Source organism: Grampus griseus (assembly GCF_964374135.1).
Source record: "Grampus griseus genome assembly, chromosome: X".
Classification (NCBI taxonomy): domain Eukaryota; kingdom Metazoa; phylum Chordata; class Mammalia; order Artiodactyla; family Delphinidae; genus Grampus; species Grampus griseus.
Window position 1 is genome coordinate 92249285 of NC_138999.1, and position 23971 is coordinate 92273255.

At 37.0% G+C, this 23971-nt stretch overlaps 1 protein-coding gene across 1 annotated transcript in view; it reads right to left on the reverse strand.

Annotated features, from left to right (window-relative positions):
• The window catches only part of MORC4 (MORC family CW-type zinc finger 4), a gene marked incomplete at its 5' end in the record, with an annotated part of 57119 nt that overhangs the window by 21650 nt on the left and 11498 nt on the right, over nt 1–23971 (reverse strand). Inside the window, 7 exons of the mRNA XM_082646876.1 lie at nt 8470–8570; nt 9978–10097; nt 12812–12940; nt 13275–13407; nt 15699–15846; nt 16600–16817; nt 22360–22492. Coding sequence (XP_082503002.1) covers nt 8470–8570; nt 9978–10097; nt 12812–12940; nt 13275–13407; nt 15699–15846; nt 16600–16817; nt 22360–22492 — 982 coding nt within the window. The remainder of the gene's footprint in view (nt 1–8469; nt 8571–9977; nt 10098–12811; nt 12941–13274; nt 13408–15698; nt 15847–16599; nt 16818–22359; nt 22493–23971) is intronic.

Here is a 23971-nt window from a genome sequence, read left to right on the forward strand (position 1 = left end):
CTACAGGTAAACAATTGAGGACCAAGTTGAAAGGCAGAGGATCAAATACTGCACCCTATCTATTACAAATCAAACACTAACTTAAAAATGTCTATATGGTTCTTCTTTGTCTAAATGCTGATCACAGCAGTTATAGCAACAACAGGCAACAAAGTCCCCTTCAACCTTCTACTCTATAGCTGTTAGTGGAGGCTATGCCCCAATTATGGCTCTTGCTCTTTCTCCTTTATCTCTCTTCCCAAATGAACAACAGCAGACCCAGGGTTAAACAATATAATGTGTAGAAAACCTGAATTTTACTTTTAAAAACTGCCAATTTCTAGTGACTAATTCCTATTTAATTCTACAACCCAGGATTACAACTTAATGTAGAGCTGTACACACCTGAAACACTACAAATTTAGTGTTTAGATCTCTTGACTCCCCGGATAATTCCCCAAAGGTTTTGTAGACCTCTTCTCTCCTTAAGAGGAATTCTTCCTTAACTCCACCTTACTCATATTAAATTATATTCTGACTACACAGAGAAGATTAAATCATATATGAGTTCCCCTATAAACTCTTAGTCCCCTCCAACCTACCAATGTTCCTACCTCTATGTTTATATCCTTCCCTAAAGTCACAGATGAAGAACTATTTCTTGTTTTCTCTTAAAATTTTACTTGAAATCTACTTTTTAAAAAAGATTACATGGGATTCTGGAAAGGTGATGGAGTAGGAAGCACCAGGAATCTGCCTTCCCATCTAGACAACAATTACACTGGCAGAATCTGTCTAATGTAACTATTTGGAACTCAAGAGTCTACTGAAGACTTGTAATTTCCAGGGGAATGCTTGGATGATAGATTGGCAAATTTCAGCTCTTAGCTACCCATCTCCTACCCCAGCCCTGTGACAGGCAGCTGTGCACACATTTCAAGACCAGCTTGCAGGAGCCAGGGTAGGCAAAAAAGACCTTGTCCTCCAAATATTGGGGATCTGTGCTCTGATCTCTGTTTGCTGCTCCTGATCACAGGATAATGTAATCCCATGGTAACCACAAGGGAAATAGCTATAAAATATACACAAAAGGAAATGAGAAGAATTTAAATGTTTCACTACAAAAAAAATCAGCTAAACATAAAAGAAGATAGTAATACAGCAAATGAAGGACAAAATATCTATAAGGCATATAGAAAACAAATAGCAAAATGACAGTAGTCCTTTCTTATCAGTAATTGCTTTAAATGTAAATGGATTAAACTCTCCAATCAAAAGACACAGAGTGATGGGTAAAATTAAAAAAAATGACCTAAATATATGCTGTCTACAGGAGACTAACTTTAGATACAAAGACACAAATAGGGTGAAAGTGAAAGGATGGAAAAGGATATTCCATGTAAATAGTAACCAAAAGAGAGCAAGGGTAGCTATACAAATATCAGACAAAATAGACTATAAATCACAAGAGCTAAAATGGTGAAGCAATCCAAGTGTTCACTGATAAATGAATGGATAAGCAAACTGTAGTATATACATACAATAGAATATTATTCAGCCTTAAAAAAGGAAGGATATTCTGACAGATGTACATCATAGATGAAACTTGAGGACATTACATTAAGTGAAATAAGCCAGTCACAAAAAGACAAATACTGTATAGTTTCACTTTTATGAGGTACTTAGAGTAGTCAAATTCATAGAGACAGAAAGTAGAATGGTGGTTGCCAGGGGCTAGGAGGAGGTGGGAATGAGGAGTTATTGTTTAATAGGTATAGAATTTCAGTTTTGCTAGATGAAAAGAGCTCTGGAGTTGGATGGTGGTGACGGTTGCATAACAATATGTATGTACTTAATACCACCGAACTGTACACTTAAAAATGGTTAAGATGGTAAATTTTATGTTATGTGTATTTTACCACACAAAAAAATTGAAAAATAAAGGAAGCAGATTATGTGGTTACCAGGGGTTGGAGAGGAGGGGAAATGGGGAGTGACTTCTAATGGACAAGGTGCTTCTTTCTGAGGTGAAGAAAATGTTTTGGAATTAGATAGTGGTGATGGTTGTACAACTTTGTGAATATACTAAAATCACTAAAGTATACATTTTTAAATGGTGACATTTATGGCATGTGAATTATATCTCAATTTAAAAAATAAAAATAAACCTCTGTTCTCATGTACTCGGGCAAAAAATATTGAGGTGAAATTTACATAGAGTAAAATTTATCTTTTTAACATGTAGTTCTATCGGTTTTAACAAATGCATACAGTCATGTAACCACCACCTCAATCAAGACACCGTTCTCATGTATTTTGAAACCCCATTCCTTCTTGCAAAAACCTGGCTTGACTCCACTGTTCCAGTAATCTCTTTCCTTTTACTTCCCCAATCCTGGTATGTGGTCTATACCCACTATCTCCTCTTCATTCTCCTGTCTTAATCCCGTACAAGCTAATTTCCACCATTGCCACTACACAAAACTGTTCCTTTCCCCAACCTCATTATTCTATCAACGATCCTGTCAATATGCCAGTCTACTAAATTTGAGGCTTTGAAGTGATCTTTGATACTTTCCTCTCTTTTATTTCCCTTATCCCATTATTAATTTATCATCAATTTTTAAAATAAATTTATTTATTTATTTTTGGCTGTGTTGGGTCTTCGTTTCTGTGCGAGGGCTTTCTCTAGTTGCAGTGAGCGGGGTCCACTCTTCATCGCGGTGCGCGGGCCTCTCACTGTCGCGTCCTTCTCTTGTTGCGGAGCACAGGCTCCAGAGCGCAGGCTCAGTGGCCATGGCTCACGGGCTTAGTTGCTCCACGGCATGTGGGATCTTCCCAGACCAGGGCTCGAACCCGTGTCCCCTGCATTGGCAGGCAGATTCTCAACCACTGCACCACCAGGGAAGCCCTCACCAAACTTTTTGATCTTTTTTTTCAGTATCTGTCACATACTTCCTTTCTCACAGCTACTCTTATTTCACACCTTCACCCCACACCTAGATTACTCAAATAACATATAATCCTTCTTTCAATCTATCCTGCACCCTCTTTCCAGATTTATCAACTGATATAATTCATGTAGAGCACTTTATAAGCCATAAAGCAGTATATAAGTGTAATGTACTATATTCTTAAGATAGAATTGTTTCAAGTCACCCCTCTACTTAAGAATACACAATGAATTCTCATTGCCTAAAGCATCAACTACTCTATCCAATGTCCCTCTAAGACAGAAGTTCTCAAACTATCTCGCTTCATGGTACCTTTAGTGTCCCAAGTTTTTCATGGCACCCTTAGGTCTAAAGAAATATGTACTGGTTCCAATTACTATTAAACGGTTATGTCGAAACAACTTAATAACTATTTATGTACTAAAATTTAGGGTCCATTTGAAAAATATATGTATATATTTTAAAAATATTTCTGTTTCAATCTTAAATAGCCACAATTACTTATAATGGAATGGGTACGCCTGTTGGATATTGTACAACTACTCAAACCTTGGAGTCAAACTGGACACAACTTCCCTCATTTCTTATTCAACATTGATTTTTGGTAATACTTGCTTTTTATCACAGCAATCATAAAAAACCCAGATTCACAAAGATATGATATAATCAAGAGGAATGTAAACATTTTTTACCTGAAAGTGGGGTGCTACCATAACAAATACCTAAAAATGTGGAAGTGGCTTTAGAATTGGACAGTGGGCAGAGGGTGGAAGAATTGGAGGAGCATTACAGAAATTGCCTGATTGCCTTGAATAGACTGTTGTTAGTACAAATATGGATGTTAAACACCCCACTGGTGAGGGCTCAGAAGGACAGAGCATGGTCGAGAAAACACAAATTTCCTCAGAGTATATCTAAATCATTGTGAACAGACTGTTAGTAGAATTATGGATGTTAAAATTGTGGCTGGTGAAGGCTCAGAAGGAAATGAGGAACATGTTATTGGAAAACTTGAGGGAAGGTGATCCCCGTTACATACTGGCAGAAAGCTTAGCAGAATTGTGTCCCACAGTTAGGTGGAAAGCAGAACTTGTAAATGATAAAATTGGAAATTTAGCTGAGGAGACTTCCAAGCAGGCTGTTGAAAGTGTGGCCTGGTGGTTGCTTACTGCTTATATAAAATGTGAGAGGAAAGAAATAAATTAAGGGAAGAACTGTTGAACAAAAAGGAACCAGGACTTAATGATTTTGGAAATTCTCAGTTTATCCAGACTGCAAAAGATGCTAAAATTTAGAAAGATGCTCTAGAGAAAAAGCCAAGGCAGTGGCTGGACAACCTTTCGCTAATATCTCAGGAAGATCAAAAGGTCAAAGTATTCAGTCACACAAAAAGCTCTCTGAAAAGATTAAACACGTGAATCAGATCTCCACCACCATCTCAGCAGAAGCCAAGAACAGAAATAGGATTATCTAGGAAAGACATGTCAAGAGTCGCTTGTCTGATGGAGTGAATATCCATGATACATACTTGAGACCCACAAGGTTCTTGAGAATGGTATACAAGGACAAAACTGCTAGATTGGACTGAAAGGGACAGAGAGAGTATAAATGAAAGAAGGCATTTAGACCCCCAAAACTCTAGAGTTAAGAAACAGGCTGATGAAACTACTCAGCTACAAATACATGCATGCTACCTTTCAAAAAAAAGGAAAAATGAGTCTGTGGGTGGAGCCATGAGGACAGAGAACAGAGCCTTAAATCCAGAGGGTGGAGCTGAAAGCCCCAGAAGAGTATTCCCAGGCCTTGAAATTTAATGGAGTTAGCATGGAAATTGCTTGGAATCTGTGATTCCTTTTTCCTTCATTTTTTCTCCCTGTTTGAACTGGAACATCTATAACTGGTATCCTATGCCTGTCCCACCATTATATTTTGGGAGCAAATACAAAAAAAAAAAAAAAGACACACATCTGCAGATGGAGAGGAATTTTACCTCAAGATGCATCAGACCCAGAGTATCATCCATACCTGGTTTAGATGAGAAGATTTGGGCGTTCTGAGCTGATGACATTAAGAGTTTAGACTGAGCTGCTGTAGGAGTTGAGACTTTTGGGGATGTTGGGATGGGGTAAATGTATTTTGCATGTGTGATGTAAGTGGATCTTAAGGGGCCAGAGGGCAGACTGTAGTAGCAGAAAAATGGTCCTCCAAAGATGTCTATGTCCTAATCCCTGAAACCTATGAATATATTAGATTACATGTCAAGGGGGAAATCAGGTTGCAGATGGAATTAAGGTTACTCATCAGCTGAACTTAAGATAGGGAGATTACCTTGAATTACCAACATAATCATTAAGGGTCCTTAAAAGTGGAAGAGTGAGGCAGAAGAGTCAGAATCAGAGAAGGAGAGTGATGACAGAAGCAAGGTCATCAGAGTGTTATGATGTGATGACCCAACCCACCACTGACGGCTTTGAATATGGATGGAGGAAGAGGGCCATGGGCCAAGGAGTACTGGCAGCCTCTAAAAGTTGGAAAAGCCAAGGAAACAGATTCTCCCTTAGAGCCTCCAGAAATAAATGCAGCCTTGCCAACACCTTGATCTTAACCCAGTGAGATCTATGATGGACTTCTAACCTACAGAACTCGAAGACAATATACCAGTGTTGTCTTAAGGCACTAAGTTTGTGGTAATTTGTTACGACAGCAACAGAAAACAATTTCTATTGCTTATAGGCAAGAGTCAATATCACTGTATTCCCCTCGAAAATTTTAAACATCCTGTGGCTCCTCTGTGAGTTCATTATGTGCACCTTGGCACACAGTTTGGGAACTGTGGCTCCAGGACAGGGGTCAGCAAACTACAGCCTGTAGGGCAAATCCGGGCCACTGCCTGTTTTCGTAAACAAAATTGTATTGGACACAGACACCGTTCATTCCTTTACTTATTGTCTACGGCTGCTTTCCTACTACAGCAGAATTGAGTAGTAGTGACAGAGACCATACGGCCCACAAAGCTTAAAATATTTATTTCCTGCCCCTTCACAGAAAAATTTGCCAACCCCTGCCCTAGGACAGGGCCATACTCTATCCATCTGACTTCACTCCCCTTCACTCTACTTACATCCCCTTATCCCCACTCCTCATATTCTTCCCACTCTGAGTTGCTGTCACTTAGCTCACGCTATAATTCCATCCTGGAATTCCCTTCCCTCCCTTTTCTAAACCTGTATCCTTTAAGCAAATCTCAAGTCATACCTTCTACCTAAAACCTTCCCTATCTGTTCTACCAGGGAATGCTTCCTATACCATACCACTTAGTTTTGATTCATCAAAGAGCAAGTTTATTGCTCTCTAAACTGTTTCGTGTCTGTGACAATCCGTCATTACAATTACACTGTGAGCTCCTCAAAGACAGCAACCATGTCTCGAATTTCTCTGGAAAACTCCACAAAATCTAGCCACTGTGCCATGTACCAGTGAGGTGTTCACTTAGTATGCATTGACTGCATTTCTTCAGCTGAAATTCACTCTAAAAATGTTATAAGTTTGAGCCCTGATAGTTGTAGCTGAAATCTGATATCTACAACTATTAAAAGTGATATTACAAATGATTTATTTGTAGACATTCCAGCAGTATGATGGCTGGTATCTCTTATAGCGGTTTTGAAATGTATAATAAATACTCTTAGGATGAGTTTGTGATAGCAGACAACCTTCTCTAATCGCCCTCTCAAATTCCCTTATATTTTAACTAAAGACTTTTTTCATTTAACATAAAATAAATTGAGTAAAAAGGGAAATGCTGCCAGAATTGGGATGAGTTATGCACACTTATTACCCTCAGAAGACTCTGTATGCAGGACAGTATACTAGTTTTCTGTTTTTAATAAAATGTGTAGCAGATATTAAGCTACTTAAGCCAGAAGTCCCATATGTTTAGCTGAATAAACCTACTCTCTATAGAATACCTCCATTTGGTTCCCCTGCCATCACCTCAAATCCATCATACTGAAACGAAACATCACAAACCAAGCATCTAATACCTCTAAACTTTAAAAGCTAGATTGGGGGGTGGTGGAGATGGCTTAAGAGGATGTTACATAATTTTTAATATCTAACATTTGGATTTCACAAATCTTAACTATTTGGTTAATCACCAGAAATTCTCTATTCCTTTCACTCAAGAGAAATAGAATGACTTGGCTCTGAGACTTTTGTCAAACTGATGTCATTCCTAAACTTTCACTCTTGTGAGTCAAGTCCTAGTCAAAGATCTCCATTATGTGCCAGACTCATATTTAAAAGACCATTTTACTTAAACTAAGGGCAGGCAGTTATTATAATCATTGAGCAGCCCGAGTGACCAAGAACCAATTACCTTGAAATTAATCTGGGGTTGTCATCCAAATAGTTCTCTGTCAAATACTAAACCTAAAATTCTTATGGTTTCATATAAATTAAGGCACAACATTTAACTAATTTTATTACAGTTTTGGACACAAAAAAAAAGAGATTTGGGGAAATACTTTTCCCCCACTCTAAGAAAAGATTTGCTACTGAGATTTCTAGAAAAATGACACCAAATGTCCTCATGCCTTCTTTCTCCATCCTCCCAGAACACCCTTTGCCATTTCAAATACTTCCCTGTGCTTAGAATGTCCTCCCCCTCTTCATCCACCTAGCAAACTCCAATTTTTCCTTGAAGTTTAAGCTCAAACATATTCTGCTCTGTGAATCCCTTTAGGCATATTTAAAGCTTCTTCCCATTTGGCATACATCCCCCATTAAAGCAATTATTCTATAGGTATTTAAGTTTCTTATTTACATATATCTCATCCCATTTGTTCATAGGCATCAAGGATTCTTAACTTTCATTCTTATGTCCCTAATACCTGGCACAGAGGAGATATCTCACAATACTTGATGAAAGAAGGAATGTATGATCCATCCCTCCCCACAAGTTTTAAAACAAACTATTATATCCTGGCTTTAACAACTCCCTTCTTTGCCTCCTAAAAATATCCTTACTGGTTCAGCCTCAATGTCAAGTTCCTTTCTGATTCTTTATTGGTCTTACCTATTAAATCTAGATGCTTCCGGAAAAACACACGTTTTTCCTGCTGCTCCAATACTTTCCTCTCAATCTGTTCACTGGCTTCAAGGAAATCTTTCGGAACAAACTTCAAACTGCTGCTTTCCCCACAACATATTCAATAACTTCAGATCCACTCATCTCTTTTCATTAAGATCAATTCCAAGGCTCTTTGTTTCACCAAAGTATTTTACTAAATAACCCCTATGCTCTTTCCCTAATTTTTAAAGTTAAGGTTTACTTCAGTTGGGCTCCATACATCATGTATCAGTAAGCTTTTAATTTAAAAATCAAATCCTTTTATCTCTAATCTTGGAAAATAGATTTGAAAGGATTCTCAGTTAACTTATGTGGCTGGCTTTTAGAGATGATTTTAGAGGTTTCAGAGAATAGAATCATATCTGAACAAACCATCAGAAACACCTCAGGTTGGGAGTGACTCACCGGTACTCCTTGGTGTACTCAAAGTCTTGTTTGTTGTAGGCAGGTTTTAAGAAATTGCACTCAATGACTCCAATTACTCCCACACCTTCTCCATGAGTTGGCTTACAAGAAAAATATTAATTTCAACACTTACATTACTGTTGACTGCCTGGAGGCACTTCCTTTTGATTCTAAACAATAATAGAAAGGTTACATAACGTTCACGGGCAAGGAGAGGCCAGTAATATCTAGAGAAACACTGAGAATGTACGCCAATAGACTGCAAGTATTACAATGAACTGGAACCTCTGGCAAATTACAGGGCAGAGATTTTCAAACTGTGATCCATAGATTTCCTAGGATTTTCCAGGGATTAATAGCCATCTCTACTTCACCCACACTACCTCCACTTTCATCTGTTTTATATTATGGGACTGCCAGAAGATTTCACTTGAACAAAGAATGACAATGCTAAAAAAAAATCAAGGTTATATACTTCTGTTCTAGGGAACTAAAACCAAACTCCATCTGAAAAAAAATTAAGGATGCTATATAAATCACACTCCATTAAAATAAACCATTTTTATATATGTATGCCACCAAACAACTGCTAAAGAGAGTCAGACTTGCAGTATTATTAATTACAAGTTGATACAAGAGATTTTTGGATTTAAAATCATTTTTGTATACTTTAATGGAAGGAGCTGAGTCGGAGTGTAATTAGACTGGCAAACAAACAAGTTGTATAAAGATGATATAACAATGAAAAGCAATATAGGCTGAAAACTAGCTCTCCTGGGTCATATGTAACTTTGTCCTACTGTGTAATATAAAGCAGTTTATCATTCTTTGTGCTTTAGCAATCTTATCTGTAAAATAGGAATGAATGGGATACTTGCAGATATTACTACTTTAAGTTGTCATCAAAATTTTAAGATGATGGTAATATTTGTATAGTTCAGTTATAGAGTACTTTTGCATAATTTATCCCATTTAAATCTCTCAACCCTGCAAGTTGTAAGGTAGGCAGAGCAAGTAAAATTACTATCGTTGTTTCCATTTTACAGGTAAGGAAATTGAGCCTCAGAGAAATTAAACAATGTAGCCAGGATTACATGGCTTTTAGGTGGAAAAGCCAGGCCTCAAATCCTGCTCATAAACCACTACATTTTATACATCTTCCACGATGCCTTACTGTCTCCCCAAGAAAATGGAAAGAGCTACCTCAAACATTAATAAACTTATACGCATGGCAGAGTTGCTGGTGCTCTAATTCTACCTCTTATTAACAGCTACCTAGAAAATGCCTTCAGTAAAACTCCTGGGTTGATTGACATCTATGAAGAATGAGAAGTAGAAAGAGCTTTTGAACATAAGACAGCTCACTGGTAACATAGAATTCTAGGATCAGATTTAACAACTATCTCAAGATGAGTAAAAAGCCATTCATTAGTCTATCCCTTTTGCAAAATTTAAATCCTTTTCCTACTCTTTTCAGCCTCTATGACAGAGAAGCATTAACTACTCACCTTCACCTGGCATCCCACCTTCTCAAAAGACTTTATGAGGCGGTTGTTATGATACATCATTACTCCAAACTGGTTATTATTCTTGCAAGAGAACCCAAAAGTTATTTTCACCTGCTTATTCTGAGAAGAAAATCATTAAGGAGACAAACACCAGGAGCTTTAGCACACAAAATTTTGCACTATATTACAGCAAAACACATCAAACACCATTGAATGTAAACCGGTATAACCTTTCTAGAAGGCATTTTAAAAATCGGTAGCAACAGCTTTAAAAATATTCTTAACCTTTGAACAAGTAATTCTCTTTCAGGAATTTATCCTACAGAAACAGTCAGAGAAGACCATAAAGGTTTATGAGTTACAGAAATTTATCAGTGATTTATAATGGCTAAAAAAACATAAATAATTTAGATGTTTGACAATAAGGGAATGACTAAATAAATGTTGGTGTATCCACATGGTCTGTTGTGCAGCTCTTAAAATTATGTCTTTGAAAAGTATTTGGGAACATTAGGAAATGTTCAGAACAACAAGTTTCATCTAAAAATATATACTATAAATGTATACATGGAAAAGACTATAAGAAAATATATCAAAATACCATCAGTGATCTAAAAATTCATAAATCACAAAACGTTTCTTAACACTTGCTAACTGCTTAACTTGCTGCTAGGTAAGATACATGGTACAACACAGATTCACACAATTACATGCAATAAGGTAAGTCCGGCTAATCATACAAAACACAATGAAAGCAAAACCATGAAGAACAAAACCACTTTTAAAGGTAAAGGACAATAAATAGTCCTGTTGTAATATATTTCATGGGAAGAAGTTAACAAGCTTGGATAAATGAAACAAAGAGAACTAAGTATTATACATAAAACATGAATAATTTATGAGTTTTTAGCACCTCCTATTTGATTTAAAAACCAAGGTAATAGAGTGAGAAAGATAAAGGAGATAGAGAAACTGAGATTTTCATTAAAACAAATACTAAGAAATCTTCATGTCCAAATGAGTTAAATGAAAACTTATTTTTGTTACTTTTCCAAAAACTGATCTCCATTACCCCCTCTAAGTAACAAGCTACTTGCATCAAATCCATGTGACAAGTGGGTCAGGTATGATATGACGACATAATACGAGTGGGTACATAACACAGTAATGTTTGGCTCAGAACATATAATGTTCTGGGCTCCAGAAGCTCATATCAAATCTCAAATAAGACCCTATTCCAATGAAAAAACAAAACAGGGCAAAACTGCCCCAAACAAAAACCCAAAATTCTACACCATAAAGTTAACATTTTAAAGATAAAGATAGTCAAATTCTTTCTGTTGTATACTTTTAAATTCTAAATTATGGGGTGGAAGTACACTGGGGTAGGAGATTCCCCAAATTAGAATAAGGAGAAAGGACAAGAGGAGAGCAGACGCCTTTGCTAACTGAACTGAGGAATAAATAAGTCAGCATCAGTAATCTTTTCCCTCAGTGACTTTAGGGGAAATTTTATTAGAAGTTTCATTTTACTCATGCCTAGAGTGAATTCGTTTAGCCCAAATTCTAATAGGGAAAGGTAACCAGTTTAATGGGAAGGGAGGTTGAGAAGAGCTCAGGTACATACAGAATGCATGCATAGGAGGTACCCTGGTAGAAACCCACAGAAGAAAGAAGCTGGAGGTAGAAATGTGGTATATCCTGAGACAGTAGTTGAAAGACACTTTAGACTGGCTCTGTTAAAACTATGGCACTAAGATCCTAGCTACATACAGTGATATTATAACTAATTTACCTACAGATGCTAACAATGTTAGCTCTGGCTTTGTTAAGTTAGGTTTGTTTAGGGCTTTAAAAAAAACTTTCACAGTAGACAAGGGTTGTGTTCTTCAAAAGGAGAAAATCAATCTGCTTATGAGTAACAACCATATGGCTATTTAAAAGGGAATGGCATTTTCTAATTTTTGGTCAGGGGAATAAAGACAAAGTAAGCTAGATAATGACTTTGATAAAGCAAACAGAGTGTGAACATGTTTCTTGGGCCAAGAGCTGAGCTTATTACTAGAGAATAAATTACAAGAGCAATTCTTCATAACTGCTTATGAACTCTCACCCTTTCAAAGACGTTTTTGACCCCAAAATCCATCAACAAAGATGGACCTAATTTCCAAAGCTCATCTTAAGATTTCCTCAAGTGCCTGAAATCCATTCCCAGGGCAATGGGGTGGGGTGGAGGGTAGAAGTGAAAATGAGTAATTACTTCTCTGAGTGGCTGTCAATATGAGAAGTACCAAGAAATCCATGTCAAATCTGTTGAAGATTTATCTCACCCTAGAAAATCAACTTTTAATTTCCAATCTCCTAACTTTTATCAACATAAGTCTGGACTTGTTACAGCAAAAATCATAGTATGTCCAAAAGATGAACAAGTTCTAGTCAACATTTTGCTTATTTCAATCAATGTAATATATATATAACGAAATTCCAGTACAAACCAAACAGTGTGAATCATTCCTTATAGCAGAGATTCTCAAACCTAGCTATTCATTTAAATAAATAAATATTTCTTATTAAAAAAAGAGATTTCAGAATCTACTGAACCAGAATCTCTAAAGTCTCAGGATACTGTATTATTTTAATAATTTCTAGTTGATTTCTGATAAAATTGGCACACAGATTGGCATTCAAGAAATACCTCCTTAGATACCTAAAATAGGGTTTGTACTATAACACATATTTTTGAATTGGAAAAGGAAAGGTTTCTGTTTTTCTGTGCCAACTTGGAAATCTAATCCTGAAACAAAGAGGTCAGCTTCATGTAGTTGTAAGGATACTGTGAAGGTAGGTTTATATATATCATATCCTACATTGGCCAGGCTCTTGGCAATCATCTGGGTAGTCACCTTCTTTTGACGCAGAAAAATTTTCATTCGTGGCTTCATATATAGAATGCCACAAAATGCCTATGGAACAGTGAAGGGAAAGTTATTACACAATATTGCCAATTCTACTGACATCCCTGTTGCTACCATCTACTGACTCTGCTAGCAACTGAGATCTAATCTGGGCAAATACTTGACTCAGTTTCTATACCTTGTTATTCTAAATCAACTACCACACTAAGTGCTGCTGACTATATTAGCTACATTGTTTCAGTGGAGACAGTGAAAAGGAATCCTAGCATAGGGTCAAAAGGTTGTCATCTTTATATAACTAAAGTGAGATCTTGTATTATAATATTTTCATGTTACAGGATATCTTACCTCTCATTGTTGAAGAAAAACCACTCTTACTCACCCGTAAAGAATACTCTGTTTCTGGCAGCTCAGAGGTAATGCCACCAGTCTCTTTTTCTTCTGTGCCAAAGTCTGATACCAGGATATCATACTGATCTGTATCAAAGTCCAACTCAGACTTTCCATCTTTATTTCTGGGTAAAAGAGACAAGTACCAATCTAACAAAAACTGGCTCCAAAGGACAAAAATGCACTAGGAACCCAAGAGAAAAGAAACAACATGAGCCAAAACTCAGATACCTATTTCTTTCCCTGACTACCAATTCAAAGGAACTACACGTTACTTGCTTTGAAGATCACACAATATTTAAGGGCCTTTCCAGCCTAAAAAAATCTACTAAGTTTCATAGAGATGTGATACAAAGCACAGAAGGAAAGAAAAAAAAGGAAGGTGGGAATGTCTGTGATCCGATAAATCAAATGGATGCCAGCTATCCTCAAGGCAGGATCTGAAAACAGATCTCAACTTTCTGGGTATTGTTCGGTAGGTCATTCAACATCATTTCCCCCAAATGAATAGACAGATGAATCAAAACCTACTCTTTCTAACTTTAGCAATAGTATAAGGACTACTAAGATTTCCCCAGATCTAATTCTATTTCTTAGAAGGACAAAGAAAGGTTGCGACAGGAACAGCATATACTTGTTAGTCTTCTAGAATTATCATTTAAATATAATAGTACTCATATTGTTTTCCTTAGGACCATTTCTTCTTCTCATAATCCCTTTGGGTCACCTAAATATGGTCCATTCCAAGACCCTGGGCTACATCACTAAAAACTGCCAGGGAAAAAAGGCAAGACCTATCTTTGTTACTGGAAAAAATGCAAAACAAATGATAGGTTACAGAGAAAAAATACATATCAGAACAATGGTCCCCCAAATTTGTTCTGTGGGACAGCAGTCCCCCAAGATACTCTTAAATAAGAAATAAAGAGATAAATAAAGCCTGTATAATCAAATAAAATTGAGAAACAATTCCTGGCTCCCAGAGCCACCTCAAGCTCTAGGGATACCTCCCACATACTGGAGGTTTCAGAAGCTCAGAGCTGCTGTGTTGAAAATGTAGCTCCTTTTTCAGGGCTGAACCAGAGCCACTATGATACGTATCCTGTCTAAAGCTCATGTCACTATAATAGTATATCCTGTATTTTGCAGGATAATCCTGACTCTTGCTACCCCACCCCACTCTAACGCATGTACTCTGAGGAGATTCCCTGTCCTCTCTGGTGCTCACCATTCACCATCCAAGGAAAGGAGGTCTGGAGAAACATTTTTTCTGAAATTGGGAAACACTGCATTCTACATTGCTCTCTTAAATGTTTTCAATGTATTTTGAAATAACATTAGTATATTAAAGCCTCGGAGAAGTCCTGCAATAAAGCAACATGGTAAGCTTTGTTTAAGCCAGCTTTTTCCAAAGTTCTTGGACCACAGAATCTTTTATTTATATAACACCTAGTACCATATAACTGAGAAACAATATACAAAGAAAAAGTCTGCTTATTGTGTTTAAATCACTGGAAATGGCTCATGAAAATGATCCTTTATAATATAAATTATATTACTTGAGGTTTTCTCAGTAGGACACAGGAAGATGTAAATTACCTTACTTTTTTTCTTTTTAATGGAAAGTACTTTCTATATAAACCAGCATGGTTTTTATCTAAGTTTTACCCAACTAAGAAATGAGGCAAAATACTTGACCTATGGAGAAAAAAGAAGAATGAATATATCTGCTCCTCTGTTCTATTAAACATAAGAGTAACACCTCTATTTTATATTAAAGATTTTTAGGTTTCAGTGGACACTGTGTTCCATTTAACATGGCAAAGTTAAACAAATGACATACCCCAAAGTATTTCTAGGTTATTTTATTAGCTCTAAATACATAACCTGAAGCCAGCTTCATTATAGTTCAAATGTATCTGCTTTGAAGATTTTTCCACTTCTAATCCAGCTACTCTGAAAACAGTAATACAGAGGTCCTTATTATTTATACAGAGGTCCTTATTATTTAAAGATTGTGTTGTGCTTTGTTACCCTAATTTCTCCTTCTCTTACTTCATTTTCACTGCAAATAGGTAAAATAACTACCATTGACCTATCTCAAAACAGTGTCCGTGAATATAAAATAGATATTTATAATGGATTCTGAAGATTTTAGAATAATGTTGAACTGTCTTGATGGTAATAGCTTCAGGATATGTATGTAGGTCTCCACCTTATCAAGCTCCACGTTTTACCAATAAGAAGCACTGTCTCAAACAGAGCTGTGGTTCTAAGAAAGTTAAGGATAGGTTTGCAATGATATACAAACATGTATCAAAATTTATCTACTCTGTTTCTCTAGAGCGATTTATTAAAATATGCTTCATCATACTGCTTTTGCTTATTAGAATCTATCACTCTTGGAATACTATACCTGCGGATGTTCCAAATGAGAACACGAGTGCCTTTTTTGCCTGGGATGGCATCAAACTGGGACAGCAGGTCATTTTCACTGTTGAAAATTGAATAGTTCAAGATGGCTTCTAGGCTGGGCAAGGAATCCTCAGTAATAATCATTTTTTGTAAAACCAAGTATAGTCAAAGAAAAATTAATATCTTAAGAGGATGCTATCAGTCAGGAAGATCTGCCTTTTGGGTTGCCAGTTTAGACAAAATATAGACATATAGATATAAAGCATGGGTGTTACTGCTACAGAAGAAAGGAAAGGGGGGAAATGCAGAAAGGTTGTAGAGACAAAAACCAAAATCAGTTACGCCTGCAGAATATAGCTTCAAAGATATAATATAAATTAAGACAGTCCTATACTTAAGAAATAGTTCAAAGGCTGAATTTTTCAACTCTTTGGAAGCAATGAGTTCAAACTTTATTGCTATACTGCCTGCGTAAAGACACCTGGTGTCTAACAGAAATAATAGCTTGTCCAGGTATAGAAAAGTGAGCTATTCAGCTGTCAGATTAGCTGATAAATAGTATGTTTCTAGGAGAGTGACGCAAATGTAACTACCCTTAGGGGGAAAGAAAAGAGAAGGCCCTAGGGAACTTTACCACAGGAGTGGTGGGAGTGGGGAGATAGTATATAGATCAAATCGCCTAACAGTGAAAACTGCAATATAATTCTAAGATTCTGTCAATGATCCATTTATTTAAAAAATATTTAATAGGGTGAAATTCCAGTTAAATTTAAGACACCTGAATACCTCTTTAAATATGAAAACTTTTGATAGCTGGATTCGACCTGTAGAAAGAGGTTTCTATCAGAATAGTCAGATAGGACTAATTTTTAACTAACATTTTCCATTTCCAGAAAGGATATTGTTTTGCTGGTTGAATGGAACAATTGGTACAATAACTGCTTGGGCCTGGACACATTCCAGATAGGTCTGTGATAGGAGTCCAACAGTGAGAGTACCCCCATTCTTGGTGAAGACGAGAGCGTCCTTTCCTAGTCGCATGGAGCCTGACTTGAAACCATTACCAAAGACCCCGATGGGACACTGGCTCTTCTTTATTACTTTGTCTGTAAAGCCAAAGCTGTAATTATACAAGAAAAAAGAAATCAGAAAGGTAAAAAGCATCCTAAGATAGGTAGGCAGAATGTCTGGCTTTCAAATGAAGAACACTTATGAAAAGTCCTTCCTTTTTTCTTCCTTTCGGTATTTCTGGGCAAAATTATTAAGTTAAAAACATAGGAAATAACTACAGGGTAATGGGACCGATTTTCCTGTGTGGTCTGTGTGTACATAAACGCTTCCACTACATTAGAGTCACACTTTATAAAACGTAAAGGCGGCCTCTTTTCACTCACAGAGAGAGCTGGAGAAGGCCATGGGGCAGCTGCCTTTCTTGTCTAGATAAAATAGCTGTGATTGCTAATAGTAAAGTTAGGGGAAGATGAAAAGGGTGGTTATCTCAGAGTACACCCTAGAGAGGGTAACAAGAGTACCAGATAACTGGCACTAGCACTAGTTAGAGGTACTAGGCTAGGCATCCCTAACCTGGTCATATCACTCTCTAGAAATCTGAAAGTCAGAGGTTATATATCTTGACAATTTCAACTATTCACTCAAAGGATAACACTTCCAGTTCTTACCCTCTGCTCCATCTGCTGGGACAGTTCATTGGAATGTGGCCAAGGGATAAAAATAGGTAGTTCTGCCTGTGAATATCAGCAAACAGCTGCAGTATGAAGTCTCCCTTGTTTTATTAAGGGCCTTTCACCGAGCCACCTCAACAATCTCTGTAGCCCATTATGATCAGCTTAATCTGGGAGCCAGATCCTTTCCCTTTCTTATATTTTCCATTCAAACACACAACAAAATGACCGAACCAAAAAAAAATTAAAGATATGACATCTAGAAAATGATTATTATCTTCATGTATCTTCTCTCATTACAAATGAAACTAATTTTTTAAGGATTAGTTCTCTCTAGATGGACTAAGTTTACAATGTTGTACACTACCATTCATTCAATAAATATTTACTGAGTACCTACTATGTGCTGTGCATCATGCTAAGCACTGGAGACACAACTGTTAGTAAAGGAGACATGGTTCTTGCCCGCATGGTTTACAGTCTAAGGAAAGATTTCGTATATTACAGATTAGATGCTTCTCCAACATCAATAAAATAGATGTTCTACCTGCCATGGCTGAGCAGCTTGGCCTTGGCTCTTATTCTTTTAATTGGGTTGAGGTGCCTGATTTCAACTTCCTGGAGGCCAGGGTTTGTGTTCACTTCCTGAGGAAGGGGGACCACCTTTTAATTTTCTATTTCAAAGTGTTAAACGATAACATCATTGTGTCCCTCTAGAGCAGACACTTTATAGGAGCTTTGTGTATCCAACAAATAAATCCTACCACATAAAAAGGTAATTTCTAGGAGAGTAGTTCCTTTGAAAATACCAAAAGCGCATTGAGCTTCTGCAGTCTATGGGTCTTAGCATTCCAGGAAGTAAACTTAAAGAAGTTGGTAAGATTCAGGCATTCCTTTTCCTCCTGTGGAAGAATTACCTAAAAACGATAGGGTCGTTAGGAGGGTTAAATGATACACTGTATGTACAATATATTACAACTTATAAAGTAGTATTCAAACTTTAATTTTAAACTAACTCTAGAAGTCATTCTGAGAATTGTCATGTGCTATCCTCTACCTCTACTTGAGATCTAATGTCATATCTAAAACTCAGGGTTCTTCATAAACAGTAATGTTACCTACCATGTGAAATGGATCTATAAGGTTATTTGGACTTAAACCTACTCTAATGCCACCAAAGCTTCAATTAGGTGCTCAAGGAGAAGTGGTGAGAATAGGGAGACTATATTACTCCCTTAATTTCCTTACCTTTCTGGCCTGTTCTGCCATCTAGCGTCTCTTTTTTCCTTTGTAACTATAAACTTTCATTGTGTTATGGTTTGGGGAGACTAAATGACTATATAAGGTTGAGAAGATAAGTAGTGGGGCAGGGCCAGAACCAGAAATGGAAAAGGATGAGAATAATGAGATGAGAGGAGCTGGAAGCTCAGTATGTTGGTGTTGTTATGTTACCCTTAACTCTTCCCGTGTGTTCTTTTATTCCACTTGCATTCCCATATTAGGTATTCTATTTAACTGAAAATCGCAGAATAGATGCCAGATACCAATCAAATAACTACCTAATATAAAAGCCTTCACAATAAATAACAGAATGGTAGGAACGTATCTTATATAGTTTGGTTAGACAGGTGGTTTCTCTTCATTAAGTAAGTCCTATTCTATCCTCTCGTGTAATAGATAACGGTGTTTACACACCAAGGGGGCTCCTTGAGTGGAATCCAGGAAAATAGCAGCTTGCTCCCAAGTTCCTTAAAATGTCACGATTCTAGAATCTAGAGGGGTAAATTTAAATTGGGACTCTGATCCATGGAAAAAAAACCTTAGCAAATTCATGGACATACAAGGGCAGGTACTGCTGCTCCCTAAATATACTGGTGATGTAATATGTCGTATAAAATAATGAAAGAATGCTAAGCACACTGTTATTCTCTGGCTGTTGTTTTAGAAGAACAGACCTACTAGGAAATGCACTTCTGATCAGAGGTAGCAAATACCTTCAATCCATGGATCTGTGGCTGCTTTTAATCCTTGACCTTTTCCAACTTGCTGAAAAAGGCAGCTGAATATATAGACTAGTTGGTTCACACCCTATCCCCCTAAGCTAAAGAGAATTAATTATGGACCTTACAGAAATTTAATGATAGGCTTTTTCTTTTTAACTTGATTTTCATGGGATTCTGCATTTATGGGAGAAACTGTTGTTTCAGTTACATAACTATTTTATTAGCCTGAAAATATAAGAGTAGCATAAAAAGTTGGAAAATGTGAATAAGATTATAACAAATGTTACAGGTCAAATAGAATTTCTGTAGGCTTAATAATTTTGCATAGTTACCTATTATTTTTTTCCAAATACAAAAATAATATGCCTCCAAACCACAAACAGAAAAATTAATATACTTAATAATAATTTTCAAAGTTACCTCTAAAGTTCAACTATTTTAAAACAAATTGTGGTAAGTGGAATCCCTGGCTGGAAGTTAGAATTGGACTAAATAATCTCTTTTAAATAAATGGGACCTTCTAACAGATTCAAGTTTATTTTAAGATATGATCAGAAATAAAATCCAACACATATAACTATACATAATCCAGGACTCATTTTAAAAATTCTCTAAAATTGATCAGACTTGTGGCTGCCAAGGGGGTGAGGGGTAGGGAAGTATTGGGAGTTTGGGATTAGCAGATGCAAACTATTATATATAGAATGGATGGACAACAAGGTCCTACTGTATAGCACAGGGAACTATATCAATACCCTGTGATAAACCATCATGGAAAAGAATATGAAAAAGAATATATATATATATGTATAACTGAGTCACTTTGCTGTACAGCAGAAATTAACACATTATAAATCAACTATACTTCAACAACATTTTTAAAAATTCTCTGAAATTAATTTTCAAATATGAGGAACAACGGCCCAGCTTAAATTAGTGGGAAACATATTTGGCATGATAATGCCAAAAAACCCTATGGCTGCTGTAGTTCCTGCCTGATTTTTGGGACCAAAACATCCTTCGTATCTGAACTCAAATGTCATTTCTTCATGATAGCCTTTTTTTTTTTTAAACATCTTTATTGGAGTATAATTGCTTTACAGTGGTGTGTTAGTTTCTGCTTTATAAAGAAGTGGATCAGCTATACATATACCTATATCCCCATATCTCCCCCTTCTTACGTCTCCCTCCCACCCTCCCTATCCCACCCCTCTAGGTGGTCACAAAGCACCGAGCTGCATGGTAGCCTTTTATGATTCCACAGACTAGATTAGATCCCTCGGCTATATACCCTCATAGAAACTATACTCTTCCTTCATAGCACTTACCACTAGTGGAATAACCTATGTAGTTGTATTACTAGTCAATTATTTTATATCTTTCTCATTAAACTGCCAGCCCCTTGGCAATAAGGATCATGTCTGTCTGGTTCACCACTTTATCTCCAGTGACTCTCACAAAAGTGCTCAGTAAAAATTTGTTGAAAGAATCTGGAACAAAAGTTGCTGCAATTATTTTGAAACCATCCTCCTCCTTCCTCTTGCCTTGTAATTGTAAGCACCAAATCTCACAGATGTAGTTCTACAGACAAAATAGAAGGTAGTAAGATTTGTCGGGCCCAGTATTTGACACCCATGTCACCGGGATAAGGTGTGGGGGGAAGGAACCAATAAGAGGATAAGTGATTTTAGAAAAAAAACTAGTATATACAGAATTAGACACATAAATATTTTGGTTCCATCCCATCTAAAATCCTCTTTTTCTTTATATAAAATATTAATTTTAGGAGATAAAAGTGAGGCTATAAGTTTAAAAATAGGGCCAACTCCATACCTTCATCAACATACTGGCCGCATTCTTATCTCACTTCTAGAAGCTTTCCTCAGATATTCTTCTAATTATAAGGATCTGAGACGTAAGGTACACAGATTGCTGAGTGGTAAAACATAACCAAATTTATAATTGGTTATGTCCAAATTTCACTTCTTTTCTTTGGTGGATCAAAGGGATTTCCCTACAAACAGGGTTATAGAATTAGAATACCTTCAAAGAGAACTACAACCAAATGAATTTTTTCCGTTTTTATAGTTCAGAGCCCTTTCCCTCCTCCACAGAACCCCTCCACTGGTACTCATGCTTCACACGCTAGTTCAGGAAGCCTCATGGAGAGTAATCAACCTCATCTGCTAAAAAAAGGAAGAGAGAAGGAAGGAGTTGAGGAAACACTCATCTTTTACTGAGTGATATGTGAAGATGATAAAGTACAAACTTACATTCTTAACTACAAACCTTTTAAAGTAATTAAATGAACTGACAGTGGCAAGAGAAATCTGTTATCACCAGCTTCAGCAGTTAGAAAAGAGAATTTCCTAACCTTGTAATTCTACTGCAAAACTTTCAAAGATTATGTGTATGATGTCCTCTATTTATCTTTCATGGGGCTTGATTATACCCAGGCATGTTCATGGTTCAATCCATAAATTGTTCCAACGCCAATACTCCTGAACTAAGAGTGAATTTAAGTTAATATAAGTTTGCAAAGGTCTTAGACCAGTGAAGACCTCCAGGTTTTTACCCATGCTGTTCTTTTTGCGGGGACTCTCATCCCTTGCCCCCCTGCTTCTTTACCTCATTGAATTCTACTACTCACCCCTTAGATCTCAGCTTAAATATCACTTAATCTAAGAGGCTTTGCCTGACCTCCTGGATCAGACTGGGCTCCCCTGATGAGTTATCTCATTGCATCCTATACTTTTCTATCATTTTTTGTTATGATTATTGCTTGACTGTCTGAATTGCCAGCTAGACTCTAAGTTCTGTGAGGGCAAGAAGAGTGATTATTTCATAACCTGTGTCCTGGCACATAACAGCAGCTCAATAAATATTTGTTGAATGAATAAAGGGAAAGGAAAATTATTAAGCCTTAAATAGAGTTCATGAACTCAAGACAAGAGAAAAAGAATGAAGACATCTTTACCTGAGCATTCGGTGTAGTTTATGAGGTGTCATCCCACATCCATCATCAGTAAAGGTCAAACAAGATTTATTCTTGACCTCCTCAACATCTATGAAGACCGTCCTGGCGGATACATCTGGATCTACAGCATTATCTGCAAAAGGGAGAAATCTGTGATATCAGATCTCTTTTTCTAATATTCTATTAAAAGCTCTAGTTCAGTGCCCCTAAGGCATAGAAACTGTCCTTTATTCCCTTCATGTGAATGTCCCAGAAGGGAGCAGGGAGCATTAATGGCATAGGGAAAAATAGGTATGATGGCAGATGGGTTTATGAAGCTGATTTCTAGATTTCATATGATGACTGATGTGCAATCTGCTTTCTCTCTTCAAACTTCAGAGATTGTGGGAAAAATAACTCCTCCATATACCAAGCATTTTGCTCCATTTTCGTCTTATCCCTTCTTGTCTTTTCAGCCACTTTACTGCTCACAAACGTATACAGTAAGGGGTGATTATGGAGAAGAGTTGAACCTGCAGCTTTGGTACAAATAGATACATACCACACGCGTTAGAGTTTATTGTGAAGATTTTATCTTTTACTTTCTTTTTACATCACCTCCTCCATTGAAGAACACAGATATTATCACCATCCTTGTTTATAGCCTAAGAGGCACTGAAAGAGTTACAGGTTAAAAACCAAAACACTAACTGCCTGCCTAAATCCCAATGATCGTAGTAAGCATGCTTAGAGGAGTGATTCTGCTTAGGCACTCTGTAATAGTCTTGAAGGTGAGGCTGTTTACCCTCATTAAATGGAGAACATAGAATTAGAGTAGGAAATATAAATACAGAAAGTTTCATGATTCTTTCTGAGTTAGGTCTTCACAATAGGTTAATTATTTAAGACTCCAAAAACATCCAATATAGCCATATTCTAACATATGTGCCATGTCTACAACCCCAGGGGGTGCCATTGTCTAATAGCCACATCTTTTTGCCACAGGTGCCAGTTTACATAATTGTCAGTCACTAACACATGTGGTACAAAAGTCTCATTAGGGCTCACTGGCCCAAGTGGGAGGGCAGTCTGTGCAATCTGTTGGATAGGTTCCTTAAGCACTCCTGTCTTTACTAGCTGTTTAATCAAGACAAAGACCTTCCCTTCCACCTGTTCCCCTTTCCCTGGGATCCTACACTGATTTACTAATACCATGTGGCTGGGCTGAGGGATCCGGGTAGGGTTCTGGTTGTGTACTCGTCCCACTACCAATGTTCAGATCATGGCATTTCTCTACTGGGAACATCCCTTACAAGCAAGAGAAGTATCGCACATATTCAAAATATCAGTTTTTATAACACGATTAACAGTATCAGTTACAACCACTTAAATGTGTGGAATGTCCATCAAATAAAACAAGACAGATTAATTTCAAGGGCCACAATGGTGTTGCCAGAGTCACTGATAAAGCTGTCACCAAAAAGTCTTAACAGCAGAAAGGCATCACCGATAGCCCCAGAAGGGGGTTAAAAGGTCTGATATAGTCAATCTTTAAGGACTAGGTGGTGCCAAGCCTTGTGGCACGTGGTAAATCGAGTGGGTCAACTTTTGGCAGGAATTTTAAGTCTGACAT